Here is a 17,984-nt window from a genome sequence, read left to right as displayed (position 1 = left end):
CGCCAAGATATAGCAGTGCCTCCGATCGTAAAAACATATCCTGTTTGCGATCGGGCTTTGTGTGGATCTGAAAGATATCATGCATCTGCAAAACCAACCATTTGACCATTTGAATCTTTAGGGTAAAATAAGCCTAAATCAATAGTCCCTTGTAGGTAACGAAAGACATGTTTAATTTCATTCCAATGTCTTCGTGTTGGAGATGAGCTAAATCTTTCTGGAAGATTAACAGCGAATGATATATCAGGCCGTGTACAATTTGCAAGGTACATCAACGCTCCAATTGCACTTAGATATGGTACTTCCGGACCAAGTATCTCTTTTTTTTCCTCACGTGGTCGAAATGGATCACTTTCAATGTTAAGTGATCTGACGACCATCGGAGTACTAAGGGGATTAGATTTATCCATATTAAAGCGTTTCAACACTCTTTTGGTGTATGTAGATTGATGTACAAATATACCATTTTGAAAATGTTCTATTTGAAGGCCAAGACAATACTGTGTCTTTCCGAGATCTTTCATCTCAAATTCTCCTTTTAGATATTCTGATGCCTTTTGTATTTCCTTCTGAGTTCCAATAATATTTAGATCATCAACATATACCGCGATTATCACAAATCCGGATGTTGTTTTCTTGATGAAAACACATGGGCATATAGGATCATTCACATATCCTTCTTTTGTTAAATGTTCACTGAGACGATTATACCACATACGTCCAGATTGTTTTAACCCATATAATGATCTTTGCAATTTTATTGCACATAACTCTTTAGGTTTGGAACTTAATACTTCTGGCATTTTAAATCCATCAGGGATTTTCATGTAGATATCAGTATCTAATGATCCGTATAGATAAGCTGTAACAACATCCATGAGACGCATCTCAAGATTTTTATCAGCGGCTAGACTCATCAGGAATCTAAATGTGACCGCATCCATTACAGGAGAATATATTTCCTCATGATCAATACCAAGTCTTTGAGAAAATCCTTGGGCTACAAGGCGAGCTTTATACCTTGTAATCTCATTTTTCTCATTTCGTTTTCGAACGAAAATCCATCTGTACCCAACTGGTCTCACATCTTCAGGTGTGAGTACAATAGATCCAAACACTTTTCGTTTGTTAAGCTAATCAAGTTCGATTTGTATTGCTTCTTTCCATTTATTCCAATCATGTCTCTTTTGACATTCATATATGGATTTCGGTTCTGGATCATCGGTATCTTCATTTACCTCATTTGACATAAGATATGAGAAAACATCACCAATGTCATCATTTTCATTCCTTTTCCATATCTTTTTATTATGGATGTAATTAATAGAAATCTCATGATTATCTTTCGATTCATGATGCTCTGATTCATCAGAGTCCTTATCATTTATTTCTTCCAAAATATTTTCTGCTATTTTGGGTGCATCATATATTTCAGCTTTCTTCTGTTTCCTAGGATTCTTATCCTTAGAACCAACAGGTCTACCACGCTTCAGGCGTATTTTTGGCTCTCGTGTGTCATCCTCCTTTTCTTGTTCATTTGACATTTTGATACGAGCAGGAGCATTTGCAGCTGGTATATGAGATTTAGTTACCGTCTTGGTATCTGCAAATGCATCAGGTAGCTGGTTAGCCATACTCTGTAAATGCATAATTCGTCGAACTTCTAGTTCTGACTCTTTAGTAGGAGGATCAAGATATAACAATGATGGTACACTCCATTTTATATCACTTCCAACATTTTTGTTTTCTCCCCTAGACCTGGGAATACATTTTCGTCAAAATGACAATCAGCAAAACGTTCTGTAAAGACGTCACCAGTCTGTGGCTCTAGGTATCTTATAATTGATGGAGAGTCACAACCAACATATATTCCCAACCTTCTTTGTGGTCCCATCTTTGTTCGTTGTGGTGGTGCTACAGGCACATATACTGCACAACCAAAGATTCTTAAATGGGAAATATTTGGTTCTCGACCAAACGCTAATTGTAGTGGGGAATACTTGTGGTATGCATTCGGTCTGATCCGAATGTGTGCTTCTGCATGCAAAATGGCATGTTCCCATACAGAGGTTGGAAGTTTTGATCTCATGATCAATGGTCTTGCAATCAATTGCAGACGCTTAATTAAAGATTCAGCCAAACCATTTTGCGTATGAACATGAGCAACTGAATGTTCAACTTCAATTCCCATTACCATACAATAGTCATTGAATGCTTGGGATGTGAATTCACCAGCGTTGTCTAGTCTAACTCTTTTAATAGTATAATCAGGAAACTGTGCTCGCAGTTTGATTATCTGAGTTAGAAATCTCGTAAATACCACATTTCAAGATGATAATAGACAAACGTGTGACCATCTACTGGATGCGTCAATTAATACCATAAAATAGTGGAATGGTCCACAAGGTGGGTGTATAGGTCCACATATATCGCCTTGAATTCTTTCAAGGAATTTTGGTGATTCTTTATCAATTTTGGTTGGCGATGGCCTTACGATCAATTTTCCTAGAGAACATGCAACACATGTCATTTTATTCCCTTGAGAAATCTCCTGGATTTTCAGTGAATGACCATGTGAGCTCTCTATGATTCTACGCATCATTGTAGTGCCTGGATGGCCAAGGTGATCATGCCATAATGTGAACTCTTCTGGGTTCCATTTTACTAAAAGATTTGATTCGATCTCATCGATATAAGTATGATGTAGTCCCGAAAGAAGTTCTGGAAACTTTTCCAATATGTGTTTTCTGCCACATTTTTCAGAAATTACATACATGTATTTCTTTCCATCCTCCGTTGCAGACTGAGTATCATATCCGTGAAGATATATGTCTTTAAAACTCAACAAATTCCTTTTAGAACTCGGAGAATATAAAGCATTATTTATGGAAAATTTTGTTCCATTCGGCAAAGTAAAGTTTGCTTTACCAGTTCCTTCAATCACGTCTGCAGGACCTGATATTGTATTGACGATAATTTTTGTCGGTTTTATATCAGAGAAATATCTCTTGTCTCAGAATATCTCCACTATCTGGTATGCATATTTCACGAATCCGTTTCTTGGATTTTGCTCCATTAGCATGTTGATCCATTTCTGAAATTGTCATATTAATAAAAGAAAACATAAAATTCATTCATATAATGATCATAAATGGAAACACGCAATATTGATATATTAAGGTGACGTTAAAAACATCATTATTTTCTGAGCAAACCAATTTAGTGCTATAACTTTGACTAAACGTATTATTATCAAACAAGCATATTGGTGACACACGTGTGCATGTGCATGGTTCAATGAATATAAGAGCAAATCGGTAACGCAACTACATGTTATAAAGGTGTTTTCTGTTTGGAGTGTTAACCGAACCAAACCAATTAACAATAAGCGATACACATTACAGTTTGTAGAATTAAATTAAACAAAGTCATTTTAGTAGATCCATCGATCGATGCGTTATAGCCCATAAACCCATCGATCGATGCGTTTTAGCAGATGTACAATCATTAGTCATGGTTAATATATTATATGTCATATGACTATAGTATTATAGTGCATTGCTTTAAAACATGCATATATACAATCAGACAAATTAATATCATCGTCTAAAATGACTATATATATATATATATTTTTTTTTTTTTGGAATTTCGTAATTTAAAAACCGTTTACATTAATCATACAAGCAATAACAAGTAAATATAATGTAAATAAACATAAGGCGATGTTAATGCCAAAATATTTATCAGTGGTTCCTCCAACAAAAATAAAATACATAGCCGAAAAAATATAAATCACACATAAAATTAAAGCTAAGCGACTCATCTTCATTGCGATTGAAAAACCGAAATATGGCGATTTGAAAATTTTGAGAGGAGATGAAATGTTTTGGATGAGTGAATGAAGTGAAGAATGAGTTGTATTTATAGATAAAAATCACTGTTCATGACCGTTGGAAAAAAAGTAAAAATTTGAAAAATTTTCTTTGTGACCGTTGGGGTTAAATCGAGTGCACCGAAAATCAGTCTGAAAATATTGTATTAAACGATCAATCAAATCTATTAAATTTCATAAAATTTTGATAAAAATAAAAACTATGGTGATTATGCGACGGCTCAGCCGGTCAATGCAGAATAATAAATAAATTATACGGCGGCTCGGCCGACCAATTAGCAATAAACAAAATATAAGGCGGCTCAGCCGACCAGTTAACAATAAACAGGAAATAAAGGCGGCTCGGCCGTCCAGTTAACAATAAATAGAATATAAGGCGGCTCGACCGACCAATAAATTAATTAAAATATTAATAAACAATATAGGCGGTATTCCGACCATTATAACATAATATAAATAATAGTACAGGCGGTATACCGACCATTATAGCAGAGTATATATGATACAATAAATTTTACCGAATTGCAGAACGATCGTGCTGATAACGTGTTATGAAATAACTTATAATTTATAGTATCGAGAAATTTAAATAAGAGTAGAATTTAATACCCGTAGGAAGCAAATAACACTAATATAAGGGAGAGAGTTTATTATAAGGAGGAAGAAGAAGATGTAATGATTCTTTGATTATAAACTTTTTTTCTTGTTTTTTTTTTGTGTACAAAAGAGTGAGATGAGTGATGGTATTTATAGTGAACAACAATACATAAAATAACAAAGATGGTGCTTTATTTGGTAAATGAATGGGTGATCATAGTGATTGATGAGTAGATGATCATAGTGCTTGAGTTGGTAAAGGAGCAGATGATCATTTCAATGTATATCTTATAACAGTTCTGATATTATTTGTATTCCGTTTAGATATTATATTTGTAGTATGGGATAAGTATATATACTATAATATTCAACTGCGTGTGAATAAGCAATAACTAGTAAGTAAATTGTAAACCACACAATCCCATGTAGAAACTCGTGTCCCTATTAGAGTGTTGTGGTTGTGGTCATTACTCGTTACCGACGTACCATTCAACCTAATACCTATGGAAGGAACAAAGTCTAGAAAACAAAATTGTGTACTAGTAGTCATCAGTTTTTTACGGTCGACTTGAAAAATGAAATAAAATTCAATTATTCTTTTTGTGATACCGAATTAATATAACAGAACTTTAGTGACATGCCGTAATCAGATGTGACCTTCAAATCTCATAGGACAGTCGATTTTTCTGTGGGTCCCTTAAAAAGAAACCTTAATAATCAATCTCTAAGGCCATGACAACCGTTAGTTAATTACTTAAATAAAAACGTTAGAATCTTAGTTTGATTATCTGTGGAAGACAAGTATTAAACTGCATTTAGCTTTTTGAGTTCTTGTCTCCTTCTAATTGCTTCTCCGCACGCTTCTCGATCCTTCAAAAATATCATTTTCTTTATTTTCTTTCTTGTTTGTTTCGTCTCCTTCCTCGATTCAACGATCCTTAAGAGTTTGCACCCAAAGTTACATAAACACCCCAACGTTACATACGAAGCATGTGACAACATTTCTTCTAAACCTTTATCTTTCTTCTCTGAATCTCTAAGAGTCATAATGATAAATCCATTACTATCAATCCAGAACTCCCCAACCACGTTCATGAATCCACCATTTTCGTTCTTTAACACAAAACTACAACAACAACAACCAGAGAAGCAGAACAAGAGCAATACTCTGTTCATTGTGGAAACCAAATCAAGAAGAGCCACGACATTCTCATGTCTCTCAATATCCAGAAAAAGAAGAAGCAACGGTGTTTCTGAATCTGAAGAAACTGTGAGGTATGAACAAATGGGTGGTGGAGGAATCTCGGTTTTGTGTGGGTTAGGCTATTGGGTGCAGGGCTCCAGATGTTTCCCATGGCTTGCACTTAACTTCCACATGGTTAACACCCTCGGACTCCAACCATCCACCCTTCAGCTTGTGCAGTACTCTTGCCTTCTCCCTATGGTGGCTAAACCTCTCTACGGAGTTCTCTCAGATGTTCTTTACATCGGTAGTGGTCGCAGAGTTCCTTACATCTCCATTGGAGGTTAGTTTATACCAAAATATCAATTCTAGAAAGTCTTAAATCTCTGTGTACCAGCAATAATTTGTTAGAGCGGACTTAGTTTATACTAATTAGAAAATTTTTATTTTTTCTAGATAAGATCTAAAAATGAAATCGGGTTTTAGGGGTTATAAATTTATTTGATTCGCATAATCAACATGATAAATAATGTTGATTTTTTATACACTGTTATAAATACGGGTCTAACGGGTTGTTATAAATTTATTTGATTCCCATAATCAATATAAACATCTTAAAACAGGTGTTTGTCTTAATACAGTTTTGTTTTTAAATTTTCTTTCTTTCTTCTGATTCGGGTTAGTTCATAACACAAAGTCTCTCTGTCTTTGTCTGCTCCCTTTCAACATGGTCTGAATATTTTGAATGTGTCAGTGTCTCTGCAGGTACTAGCATGGGGCACAATGGCACTCTTCCAAGGAGCTAGAGAAGTTCTTCCTTCTCTCATAGCATGTGCCCTGCTCAGTAACCTTGGTGCATCCATCACCGAGGTTGCTAAAGACGCTCTCGTCGCTGAATACGGTCTAAGATACAGAATAAACGGTCTTCAGTCCTACGCCCTCATGGCTTCAGCAGCTGGTGGAGTCTTAGGAAACTTGCTTGGAGGATATCTCTTGCTCAGAACACCTCCTAAGATCTCCTTTCTTGTCTTCACCGCGGTCTTGTCTCTTCAGCTCCTTGTCTCTTTATCTTCAAGAGAAGAGTCTTTTGGTTTGCCACGGAGGAAAGAGACAAGCTCGGTTGTGATGAGTGTAAAGAAACAGTTGTCTAATCTCATGGAAGCTATCCAGGAGGAGGATATCTCACAGCCTATGATCTGGGCGGTAGTGTCCATCTCAATGGTCCCACTTCTCTCTGGATCAGTGTTCTGTTACCAAACACAAGTTCTGAACTTGGACCCTTCGGTTATTGGAATGTCCAAAGTGATTGGACAAGTGATGCTTCTTTGTCTAACCGTGGTCTACGACCGATACTTAAAGACACTTCCCATGAGACCACTCATCCACATCGTCCAGCTCTTGTACGCGTTATCAATCCTCCTCGACTATGTTTTGGTGAAGCAGATAAACCTCGGAGTTGGTATCTCCAACGAGGTCTTTGTCCTTTGCTTCTCTAGCTTAGCAGAGATCCTCGCACAGTTCAAGATCCTTCCATTCGCAGTTCGGTTAGCTAACATGTGTCCTCAAGGCTGTGAAGGATCGGTCACATCGTTTCTCGCTTCATCTCTGTGTCTATCACAGATTGTTAGCGCTTTCTTGGGAGTAGGATTAGCTAATGTGATAGGTGTAACGTCTAGTAACTATTCGAACTTGCCTTCAGGGATTATAGTACAGTCTCTAGCGGCTTTGGTGCCTTTGTGTTTCATACACTTCGTCCCAATGTCACAGCCTGTGGTTGAGAAGGGAACGAAGAGAGGTTTAAGTACGAGAAGCAGCAGATGTAGTAGAAGAGTTGGGAGAGTAATACGTCAAGAAAGTGTAGCTTATCGGCGAGTAAGAGAGTCAGAAGAAGCACAAAGATAGCGTAATACATTAGAATAATGTATACATTGTTTATAATGAGATTTTCATTTTTGCATAAGAAAACACAAATCCATAGAATAACAAAGGAACACATTATTACATAAACTGATAAAGGTAAAAAAAGGAACCTACATCTTTATCGTTTATTATTCAAATTTATAAGATTACAAAAGCACTACAACGACTCTAAACGGCCAAAGTGGTGGTTCCAACACCAGCTTTGTGCTCGCCTGCATGAGTGCCTGGCACGTGACCATGACCTTGACCTGTAGCGTAGTCACGATCTCTATATCCAGGACCGTACTTGCTGCTGAATACACCAGCATGGATCAACAAGACGTAAAGCAACTGCGTGAACGTTAGGATTATGATGAAGGCTTCAATAATCCTCAACCTCCACCCTCTCCATCCTCCTATGTTTATTTGCTTGCATGCCAACCTTATTCCCAACAGAAAAAAATAATAAGAATCACCATTTTGATATAAAGACAACATATATAAATATGATATTAGGTATTACCCCATGGCAAGAGCGGTGACAGCCCATGCAACTATAGAGGAGGAGCCTGCGGCTGCAAGACTATCGTTCCTCCAGAACCTGATATGGTTAGCTCCTGCCAGCTTCGAAGCTATGCCTATAACGGCTGCTAAAATCGAAAACGTCAAGAAGAAGAGTGTTGCTCCATTGCCTCCAAAGCCTAGTTAGTTTTTTTAAAAAAAAACAATAACTAATGATCATATATATACAAATGGAGATATTGAAAGAAAAGTTATACTTGGGTGATTAGTTTGGCCGTTGATGTATCTGTTGAGACACCAACTAGCAAAACCAAGCACGATAAGGTACATGATCAGATTCAAGAACAACAATGGTGCTGCTATGTTTCTTCCCACCGTCGCCATTTTTCTTACTTCTTTGCTACGCTTATCCAAATCCAAGAAAAGCTTGCTTTACTTGTTCGGTGATGATCAGTTGAGGTGTGGTATGCGACATAATTTTATATATACACGAAGCTTAGACGGTTTGTTGGCGAGGAACACCTGCCATGCACAGAGGAGCTTCTATGTTTAGCTGGTAACAGGTGGTGGAACACGTGCCGCGAGGTTGGATATAGCCTGCGCTCGAATGTCCAAGTGCTTTCTTTATATTATCTCCTTACGCTTTTTTATCATATTAAATGTTGTAGGATGCCATATATCGGTGACGATGTTTTGTCAGTATAAGTATTTATAATAGTTCGCCTGGAGTTAATTAACATGCAATTATATAGGAGAGCCATATACTGGTGGGGGGAAAATATTTCAACTATTGATTGACTATGTGATCTTGATCATTTAGTGGAGTTCACACGTCTTACTGAATGCTGTTTGGTGTAAACATTTTTCGACCTTTAAAGCATTTTTTTGTATGTGTATTACACTATACAAATGTTTTATGAGACATAAAAGTTATATAGTAGCAGCATACATGATAATATATTGATATCTTCTTGAGGGTTAGTTAGTGTGTCTTTATGATGTTTTGGATGAAGAAAGACCTCCGGTTTTCTCAAGATCACGTTGTCTTGCTCGTTCCATTTTCCGCTTTCTCCATTCTTCCAATGCTATACAACATTGTGTAACACATCAATACCTTCATATGTAGCATGAACAAAGAGACTGTAAACTGTAGTTTGTTGCCATTTTGTTTTTACCTTTCAAGCTTGAGGCATCGTTAAGCGAGCGGAAATCTTTGAGGCGTTTAGAGAGATCAACGGCTGCGTTCTGCTTCACATCTTTCTCCTGCTCTGTTTCTTGTCCAGCAGATGACTCATGTTCGATTTCTCGGACCTATAATAGATCCAAATGCCAGGAGTAAAAGAGAAGCAGAGAGGGGTTTAGAGATGTGTGAACTAATGTAATAGTGTTTGTATGTAGGTTACTCTTTTGATAAGCTCTAAAGGTTGCATCTTGAGTCTAATCTCTTCGGCTTCCTTCACATACCGAAGCTGAGCTGCATTTATCAAATGTATGGTGAAAGAATGAAACAAGAAAGCCAAAAAAACCCTTTTTTAAGAATATTATTCATAAACAAGATGGTAAGACCATGATTAACCGGGTTTCTTAGAGTGAGGTTCTTAGCGGAAGTTAAGAAACTGTTTCTTTAACAAACTGTTTCTTAACTTCCGAACCTCATCCTAAGTACGCTTAGCTTCTTTTTCTATATGAGAAAAGTAGAATTATCAACAGACATAATGTCAAAATCCAGACAACAGTTCATGGAAGGAGAGCACAACTCTTTTAAGTGTTTTAATCTCAGCTCAACAGGCAAAATCTAAGCTTTTCTCTCCATATCGATTCTTAGCATTGTAGAAGCCATTAATCTAGAACGAACGAGTCAAAGTGATATAGAAGCGTATACAACACTAAATCTGAAACTAGACAACAACAAAGCCTGGTTTTTTTGTCGGTATGAACAGATCCGAGAAAGACCCATCACAAGATATGATCGCTAAAGCCTCAAACTTTCCAGAGAGAGAGAGAGAGAGATTGCAACAGACCTGAAACGGGTCGGCGAGAGGAGGAAGAGAAAAAGCCCTGAAGGAGGAAGAGGAAGATGAGGAGATTGACGAGCGTGAGAGCAATTGTGGCGTTCTTGAAAGATAATCTCATTCGCCATTGATTATGATGATGATGATGATCCATTCTCCAATTGTGTGGGTTTCACAAAACTTTGCTCATTTTATGATGAAGAATCATCAATCTTCTTCTACAGACTCTAATAAAAACAGCTGTTTGACTTTTAGATTTTTTTTTTTCTTTTTCTTATCAATTTTACACTTTGGTTTGGTTGGACTCCTCAATTTTAAAATATTTGTTATAAAATAAATTATGATTTTATAGTATTGAGAAATTTAAATAAGGGCAAAAATTTATACCCGTAGGAGAAGATAATACTGATAACAAGAAAGTATGTGTTATTAGAAGAAAAGGAATGGTTTATTACAATCGATCGAAATGATCGATTTATATAGAAATGAAAAAAATTAAAGTTAATGTACATGCATAGTGATGTGGGCTCCACATAATTTATATTTTTCGTAACATTCAAATTTGGAGCCGAAACTGTTTACATATTCATGACAATATTTTCCTTTTAGGTAAAGATTTAAAAATTTCACATGTGCATCATCGCATAGCATTTGAAAATTTTAAAATATTTTGATTTAGGTCACATGAATCCAAAAACATACTAAGAAATGACATATTTAGCAATTTTTTGAATGAAGAATTTGTTTGTTTGCTATGTCCAAATAAAATACAATTAGCACACATACAAGCTCACCAAACCAAACCATATAAAGGAAGTGAGTTTCATTCCTTGGAATCAAGAAGGCCCCAACAAGAAAACAGAACACTCTTTTATCACATTAGATAATGCCTTCAACTATTTACATTACAAGAAAATAAATAAACAAAAGACCAAGAAAACTACTAATTGAAAAACCTTAAAATGAAAACCATGGGAGTAATATCAAATCTCAAGCTCCAGCTTTTATCGGATTCACCGGTATACTTTCTTCAATAACTTGCCACAAACTCAAAAAGAAACCCATAACAATGCCAGCTTTGTAAGGGACGCTAAACAGGATCAATTTCATTGTCTCTGTCTCTCCTTCTGATCTTGATGTCTTGGAGCTGCATTAAAGAATGTTTCATTCGGGTTATATTCTTAATTGGTCGAGAAGAGAATTCAATAAAACCAGAAACATACCAAGTCCATTAGCTTCAGAGGTTCCCATGATCCGAAGCCTTTTCACCGATGTGATAAACATTCTAATAACAAAAATGACAAAATGATTTAGATCTTGACAAAGACTTAATATATACCAAGCCATTTCTAGATTCTTACCTCCATGGAACATCGCCCACAAGCATCCAATCTCCTTCCTTATCCTCATAAGTGAGTACAAACTCTGATGACCCATCTAAAAGTCTCCAAGGTTTCACTTTTTTCCGAGAAGTAGTAGTAGTACCTAATACAATAATGTCAGTCAAACTCCAATAAGAATCCATCTCAAGTGTTTAAGCAGTAACTGACCTGTCATTCCGAAGAACATTTCCTCAAGCTTCTGAGCCAAGTTTTCATAAGAAGAATGAGCTCTCATTTCCACTTTTCTGCCTATACCAACTCCATCCATATTCACTTTCACATACCCTAAACCCTGAACTGAGACATCTTTAGGCTCATTCTTCTTCTTCCCCTCTTCTTCTTCTTCTTCTTTGGCCGCCTTCATAGCTTGGTTGTTCACCTTGTTCATCCTGTGTGACCCAATCGGTGGCCATCCCACTATCTGACTGCTCCACCAAATCCATGTAATCATCAAAACAAACATCTTACTATGATCAAAATCCTAGCATAAACATGAATGACTACATAGCAAAGGACAAGAAGCTAGAAAAGCTCATCATCACTTTTGCAACATTTCGAGTATATAACAAAGTCTGATTGAGTGTATACTACTCCCTCCCTTTTTTACTTAAAATTACATATTCTAGATTTTTAATAAAACACATTAAATTTATATATATTTTTGTGTTTATCTTTTTTTTTTTATAATTTTAAATGAATCTTTTTGAAACAAATTTTTTATGTAGAATATGTAACAGAAGGTAACAAGTTCCTTACACAAATTCTGTTTCGAGATAGTAACAAAACCAAAAGATTGGAGCTTTCTTGATAAATAAATAAATAAAAAAGACGGAACCTTGAGCGAGGAGGAGAAGCTCCTTGTCCTTGGTTAGAGGAAGAGTCAGCAGCTCGTTTAGACCCAACAGAAGGAAAGTCCTTAGCCGTCAGAATCCTCCCACGCTCTCTCCACGCGCCACCGCCTATGCTGAGCCCTAATCCCAGCTCCAGCTCACTTTCAGCCGGAAGAAGGTTACTCTTCCCCGTCTCAAACTCTGACCCACCACCACGCATGTTGTCGACTAAGAATCCAAAGAGAAGGTCTTTTCAATGAACCGTTCAAGAGAAAGAAGGAGACAGATGAAAGAAGAGAGCGTGTGGGGTATTTAGGGTTCTTTCTTCAAGCGTATTTGAGAGAGACGAGAGATGATGAAAACAGAGTAAAGGAGAGAGTGATGAGAGTCGGGGACCCATATGTCTTGTAATGGCCATACCACAATGCCAATCTTTCTAACCAAAGTCTTCTCTTTTTGTTTTTTGATATTAAAAATTTCTGAAAAGTTTGGTTTCCCGACATCATCAAACCTGTCGTGCTCTCGTTGCGTTATAGTTTGGTTCAAGCAACTAGAGAGAAAGAGAGTTCCCAAGAAACTTGTTTTACAGTTGTTTGTGTGTGTGCATAATATCAGCTAAGGTTTTGCTTTTTGTTACATCATTTTTCTTCTTTTCCTTCTCCCACTTGTATATGTTTTGTGCTAGAATATTGTGATGCTTTTTTTTTGTCGTCGAATATTGTGATGCTTCCAGATGAGAAGTCATTGTTTTATTACATCATGTTTTAGAGCGTGATTAATGGAGATTCTTAGGATATATCTAAAAACTAATTTTTAGCTTTTATAGTTAAAAGTCAAGAGAAAGTTTTTTATATCCTGATAAAAATCTCACCCTAAAATACCTCCGTTAATCATGCTCAAAGTACTACTGGATAATGAGACAAGTTCATTTCACAGCACCCCAAAAGTCTTTTTTTTAAAGAGTAAATTGTATTTCAGTTAACAATAAATAAATTATATATTTAACGTAGTAGAGCATGTTCAATGGGGAAACCCCTAATTGGGTTCTTAATGAATATTTAAGTAATAAATTTAAATTAAGAACTTTTGTTAAGAGACAATGATTTTGAATGCTCCAATGGTAGAACCTAATTAAGGGTTCTTAAAACTTTACACAAGCAAACAAATTTCACTTGATTCATCCATTCCCAAAACTTCACTTCAGTCCTCACTTCGGTCCGTGACTTCACTCTTTCAAAACCTGAAAGTAATGACAAGAAGGCATTACCATAACATCACAAGTTGATAATGCCACCAACTCTTTAACTCTATAGGGACTTGTATAATGACAAGAAGCATTTATAACCATCAATAACCAGAACAAGAACAAATTGCAACTCCTGTAAATGGTTTACTAACGACATTGCCACACAAGTACATCAAACTTAAACATTAGAACAATAAGTTCATCACAAGAAACACAAACTTAAACAAACTACATTACGCAACCGGAACATACAATAACATAACTCCACTATTATGAAACAGGAAATGATCAAGCATAGATACTTAAAAAGTAAACATCCCTTATACTTGTACATAAACAGGTTTGGTTCTTACTTGATCCAATCAAGAAAGCCAAGAGAAGCTTTCCATTGGACTGAACCACACGACAGATCAGCTCTAAAGAGCAACAGAGGAACAGCTAAAGGGAGAAGGAAGTTCAAGACAACAGCAAAAGTATGAGCGTCTGAAGAAATGATCCCAAAGTTACTAGATGCAAGACCAATCAGTGTGCCAGAGGCCACAAGAACATAGACAGCAGAGCCAAAGTGTTCATCTTTCATATACAAGATCAAACACTAGTGTTATAAAGTTTCGAGCTTTTACCTCCCCAAAACAATAGTTTCACGTCTTCTTCTTCATCATCGTACTCATCACCATAACCAAGCTCAACATCTCCTCTGTACCCAGGCTCACTCCCGTACCCAGATTCGTTCCCCATCGGGTCTACCTCAACCGCGAACCCAAACCCGGAAGCGTCCTTCTCTCGGCTGGAATCCCGTCGCTCTTGCCGCGATCTCCTGCATTGGCCAGTAAGATAAAAAAAACAACCAGGGATATAAATGAATGAATCAATCAAGCAATACTTAAAACAATCCAGCAAGGAACACTTACGGAGTGTTGAATCGATGGAGGAGATCAACATATAGAAAGGTGAAGTGATGAATCGAGAGAGAGAAGAGATAAACTCAAAACTCTTTCAAATTGTAACACGTGTCTCCTAAGAGGTGGTTCTTCCAGCCCTTATCTAAGATCCACCTCTTAAGTAATTGTTGTTTTTTTTTTAATTACAAATTAATCTAAGAACCTACTTAAGAGTTCCCGTTAATGATGGTGGGAAAAACATAGTTTTAAGTTTATTTTTCCTTGAGAACATGATTCTTGTCGAGCAATATTAAAAAAGAAATTGATGGGAAAAATATGCATTAGTATAAAACGTGGTGATGAGATATTCATCATCATGATGTTTGATGATCCATTGAAAACTTTTGCAGGCGCAAATTGTTTGTGGGAATTACACTAATCAGAATTATTATCAATTGAGTACACTACCTCAGAACATCGCTAACCTCAGTTTCTTGGGGTTTTTAGATACGGATAAGAGACGTTTCTTACCTTTTTTTAGATTTTAACTAAAAACCGTCTCTTAAATAAGAGATATAAAGAACCGTTTTTTAGCGGAAAAATGTAAAAAAAATAAAAAACAAAAAAAATGTTAAGAACCCCAGACTGGAGTTAATCATGCTCTCGTGCTCTAGTGTATGGCTCTCATGGAAACTAAAATCACTACTAAGATTTGTTGTATCCTGTTGACTTGTGTTTAATTTTTTTCTATAGAAAACAAAATGAGACACCATCGTTTAAAACAGAAATACTCTCACACGTTCTTCTACTTTATCACGATTAATGTTATGTTGAATGATTTATCAACAATAGCAATAAAATTAAATAAATCGTTTTCATCACCAATAGTCCCCCCCCCCCTCTCCAAAAAATAAATGGGCGAATATCACAAAGAGCTCAAATCATCAGCAGAGTACGTGCGGTGCACGCGACCAGCCCCACCTTTCCTCGACTCATCATGATCCACCGAGCCACCACCGCCGCCACCGCAAGTAAAACTGCATTCCACGCCGCAAATCTTACTAAAACACGAGAAAAGACCATTACCTCCCTCTGTATGCCTACGACTATGCTTCTTCACCGCTGGAGTTTTCCGTCTCGAAGTCCTTCTTCCATTGGCAGGAACGATCGTGGAACCGTCGTACTCAGTGCTGCTTACTTGGCTTGATCCTATATCATACAACGGTGGTAGCTCCGTACGCCACCTCTCGAGTTTCGAACGTAGTCCTTCGACGCTAGTTTCGTCGATGCTCCACTCGCTGAGTATAGAGCTCTCCGCGTCGTTAGCGTGAGACCTATTTTTAGCTAGTTGCTCAGCGATTTCTGATGGTGATGGACCTAACTCTGAATCGGTCAAGATTCTCCTCCCAGCTAAGTTCGATGTCCTCATCGGTGTAGACATGTAGTTTAGTCTCACTGGAGTAGATCTAAGCACGTTGGAACGCATAGGAGTCTGCATGGGAGTCATGTGGGAACGCATAGGAGTCTGCATGGGAGTCATGTTGGAACGCAACGGAGTTTGCATGGGCGTCATGTTGGAACGCAACGGAGTCTGCATGGAAGTCATGTTGGGATGCATGGGAGACATGGCGATAATGTTAGATCTCATCGGTGTTGACCTAACTTCGTTACGTTGCATAGGAGAAGATGCGACGATGTTAGATCTCAACGGCGTTCCATGTCTTGACAAGTACGGTGACGCTCGAGCCTTAACCGGTCTATGTTTCTCGTTCATTGTAACTCTTCTAGGTGTTTTACGTGACGAATGATTGTATGACACGTTATGACTCTCCCTTGGTGATGGATCTGGTTTGTATATTTGCCTCATGATTTTAGTAGGTCCATTCTCTTTTATCTCCGTGGCATCAGTATCCGTAGTGGTTGGTTCAGTTTCAAATTCTTCACTGCTTACTAATGCGCTTACCGGCTGTTTTGCTAGCCGGCTACGTTCAACTCTGCTTAGAAGATCAGAAACAACCATCGAGCTCGTATCACTCTTTGTACGACGTAGCTCTGATCTAGAGACAACAGACTGAAACTGTCTTGAAGACGGAGATTGTGGATTCTTGGAGCTTCCTTTGTTACTATTCAAATGCAAATGCTGTAGATGACGATCCTCTTCACCGAGCAAATCTCTATACCCAACAGCAGATGAATCCATATGCGTGTAAAGCGGCATGCTCCTCATGGAACCATCAAGCACTCCAACACCAATGTTGAGAATCCCCTGAGGCCGACCAGAGGCACGACGAACCTGAAGCGCGACGAATCTCATTCCTTGAGGTGGCGTGCGATGGTGGTACTCGTTGTTGCTGGTTCTGTACCCTGGACGACGACTAGGTGGGATGAGGTTGCTGATGAGGACACGGACCGTGCCTACATGAACGTCTCGGAACCAATGCAAAGCGTAGATTTCAATGACGACGGCAGAAGTATCTGCGTAGAGAAACTCTTCGTCGACTCTGAATACGAATTTGTCGTTCCATGTTGGGTTTGTTCCGGCGTTGTAGTCTACGCGTGTGGTGAGTTTACGTTCGGAGTGAACCCAAGCGACCGCGTATGTCTTCATCTTGCGGGAGACAGGAGCTAAGTCTTGAGCTGAGATTATGTTCAGCTCTAGCAGTTGGAATGATGGGAACATCATCGACATTGTGACCAACAGATGAATGTTCACACTATAATCCTTTTTGATGTATTTTTATATGCTTTAAAATCTTTTGAGGGGAGAAGATACGAAGAAGAGAAAGATTAATTGGTCAACGGTGGCAATTTTCAGAAAGGTAATAAGAGCCATTGATTTTTTTTCATCTTTATAAGAAGTAATGTTTGGTTTGTATTTGGGAGAAAGACAGCGAATATATTAGAAGCAGTGTGGTGTTATTCAGCTAAGGTTTTGCTTATATTAGGAGATGACTCGTAAGAATTAAGTTGGCGTTAATGATAGAACCTTTGCATCAAAGTTGTATGTGTTTTGTGCTGTCAATTAGTGTGAGAATCTCTAGAATTCTATTTTTAGAATTTAAACGATAACACGACTAACAGGTGAAGATTGCATGACTTTTAAGTCCGTGTGCAAAAGTCAACGTAAGAAAATAACTGGAATGAAATGGATTTTAAAACCCCAACCCATAGTCCAAAATTAAACACTTTCCAAGTCCTCCCTGTACATAGTTTCCTTGTGGATTTGACAATTCTTCTAGTTTTGATTTGACTTACGGGGATCAAGACTCAAAAAGCCAGTTCACGTGGACGTCTACCTCCTTGCTTTGTTTTTCTAAACCATGACCCGGCACGCATTCTTTAACTTAAAATCCAAACTAACCAATAAAAAGTTTACAAATGCTATTTGAAATGGTACATTTTTTTTTTTTTGAAAAAAAATCACAACCTCAAGGTTATGCAATATAATAGAAGAAACTATAAACGAAAAATATGTAGCACTTGCCAACTTTTTTTTTTGGAGAAAAAAAGATTTTAGAAGCTATTTGCAAACTTAAG

The 17,984-nt window shown here is 37.4% G+C and overlaps 5 protein-coding genes across 9 annotated transcripts; 1 reads left to right on the top strand and 4 right to left on the bottom strand.

Annotated features, from left to right (window-relative positions):
* The first annotated feature begins 5,179 nt into the window (after window positions 1-5,179).
* Window positions 5,180-7,640, top strand: LOC106397708 (probable folate-biopterin transporter 8, chloroplastic). Of its 2 annotated transcripts, none has more exons than XM_013838328.3 (2): window positions 5,180-6,018; window positions 6,430-7,640. In XM_013838328.3, exons 1-2 carry the CDS (start codon window positions 5,541-5,543, stop codon window positions 7,575-7,577), a joined length of 1,626 nt encoding a protein of 541 aa, XP_013693782.1. In that variant the 5' UTR covers window positions 5,180-5,540; the 3' UTR covers window positions 7,578-7,640. The 2 variants fall into 2 exon arrangements, with proteins under 2 accessions (XP_013693782.1, XP_022559225.1); XM_022703504.2 differs by having other exon boundaries at window positions 5,723-6,018; window positions 6,441-7,640.
* Window positions 7,563-8,561, bottom strand: BNAC05G02680D (membrane protein PM19L). 2 transcript variants are annotated; one of them, XM_013838329.3, is made up of 3 exons: window positions 8,354-8,561; window positions 8,098-8,275; window positions 7,563-8,016 (listed from the first exon to the last, which is right to left on the bottom strand). In XM_013838329.3, the coding sequence occupies exons 1-3, from the start codon at window positions 8,478-8,480 to the stop codon at window positions 7,764-7,766; spliced, it is 558 nt and encodes a 185-aa protein (XP_013693783.1). In that variant the 5' UTR covers window positions 8,481-8,561; the 3' UTR covers window positions 7,563-7,763. The 2 variants fall into 2 exon arrangements, with proteins under 2 accessions (XP_013693783.1, XP_022559226.1); XM_022703505.2 differs by having other exon boundaries at window positions 8,098-8,221; window positions 8,354-8,559.
* A 383-nt stretch (window positions 8,562-8,944) lies between these two features.
* On the bottom strand, window positions 8,945-10,548 carry LOC106399328. The gene is made up of 4 exons (XM_013839801.3): window positions 10,118-10,548; window positions 9,500-9,570; window positions 9,272-9,407; window positions 8,945-9,181 (listed from the first exon to the last, which is right to left on the bottom strand). The coding sequence occupies exons 1-4, from the start codon at window positions 10,260-10,262 to the stop codon at window positions 9,090-9,092; spliced, it is 444 nt and encodes a 147-aa protein (XP_013695255.1). The 5' UTR covers window positions 10,263-10,548; the 3' UTR covers window positions 8,945-9,089.
* A 315-nt stretch (window positions 10,549-10,863) lies between these two features.
* LOC106399391 (auxin-responsive protein IAA12) lies at window positions 10,864-12,951 on the bottom strand. 2 transcript variants are annotated; one of them, XM_013839874.3, is made up of 5 exons: window positions 12,326-12,951; window positions 11,658-11,915; window positions 11,470-11,589; window positions 11,332-11,393; window positions 10,864-11,255 (listed from the first exon to the last, which is right to left on the bottom strand). In XM_013839874.3, the coding sequence occupies exons 1-5, from the start codon at window positions 12,538-12,540 to the stop codon at window positions 11,215-11,217; spliced, it is 696 nt and encodes a 231-aa protein (XP_013695328.1). In that variant the 5' UTR covers window positions 12,541-12,951; the 3' UTR covers window positions 10,864-11,214. The 2 variants fall into 2 exon arrangements, with proteins under 2 accessions (XP_013695328.1, XP_013695326.1); XM_013839872.3 differs by having other exon boundaries at window positions 11,470-11,593; window positions 11,659-11,915.
* Window positions 12,952-15,372: 2,421 nt separating this feature from the next.
* On the bottom strand, window positions 15,373-17,727 carry LOC106398167. 2 transcript variants are annotated; one of them, XM_048757729.1, is made up of 2 exons: window positions 15,944-17,727; window positions 15,373-15,871 (listed from the first exon to the last, which is right to left on the bottom strand). In XM_048757729.1, the coding sequence occupies exons 1-2, from the start codon at window positions 17,134-17,136 to the stop codon at window positions 15,373-15,375; spliced, it is 1,692 nt and encodes a 563-aa protein (XP_048613686.1). In that variant the 5' UTR covers window positions 17,137-17,727. The 2 variants fall into 2 exon arrangements, with proteins under 2 accessions (XP_048613686.1, XP_013694214.1); XM_013838760.2 differs by having other exon boundaries at window positions 15,373-15,987; window positions 16,045-17,727.
* Between the last annotated feature and the right edge of the window lie 257 nt (window positions 17,728-17,984).

This window comes from Brassica napus, chromosome C5, assembly GCF_020379485.1.
Source record: "Brassica napus cultivar Da-Ae chromosome C5, Da-Ae, whole genome shotgun sequence".
In the NCBI taxonomy this organism is placed as follows: Eukaryota; Viridiplantae; Streptophyta; class Magnoliopsida; order Brassicales; family Brassicaceae; genus Brassica; species Brassica napus.
Note: the sequence above shows the minus strand (reverse complement) of the source record. Positions and strands in the feature narration are given on the sequence as shown.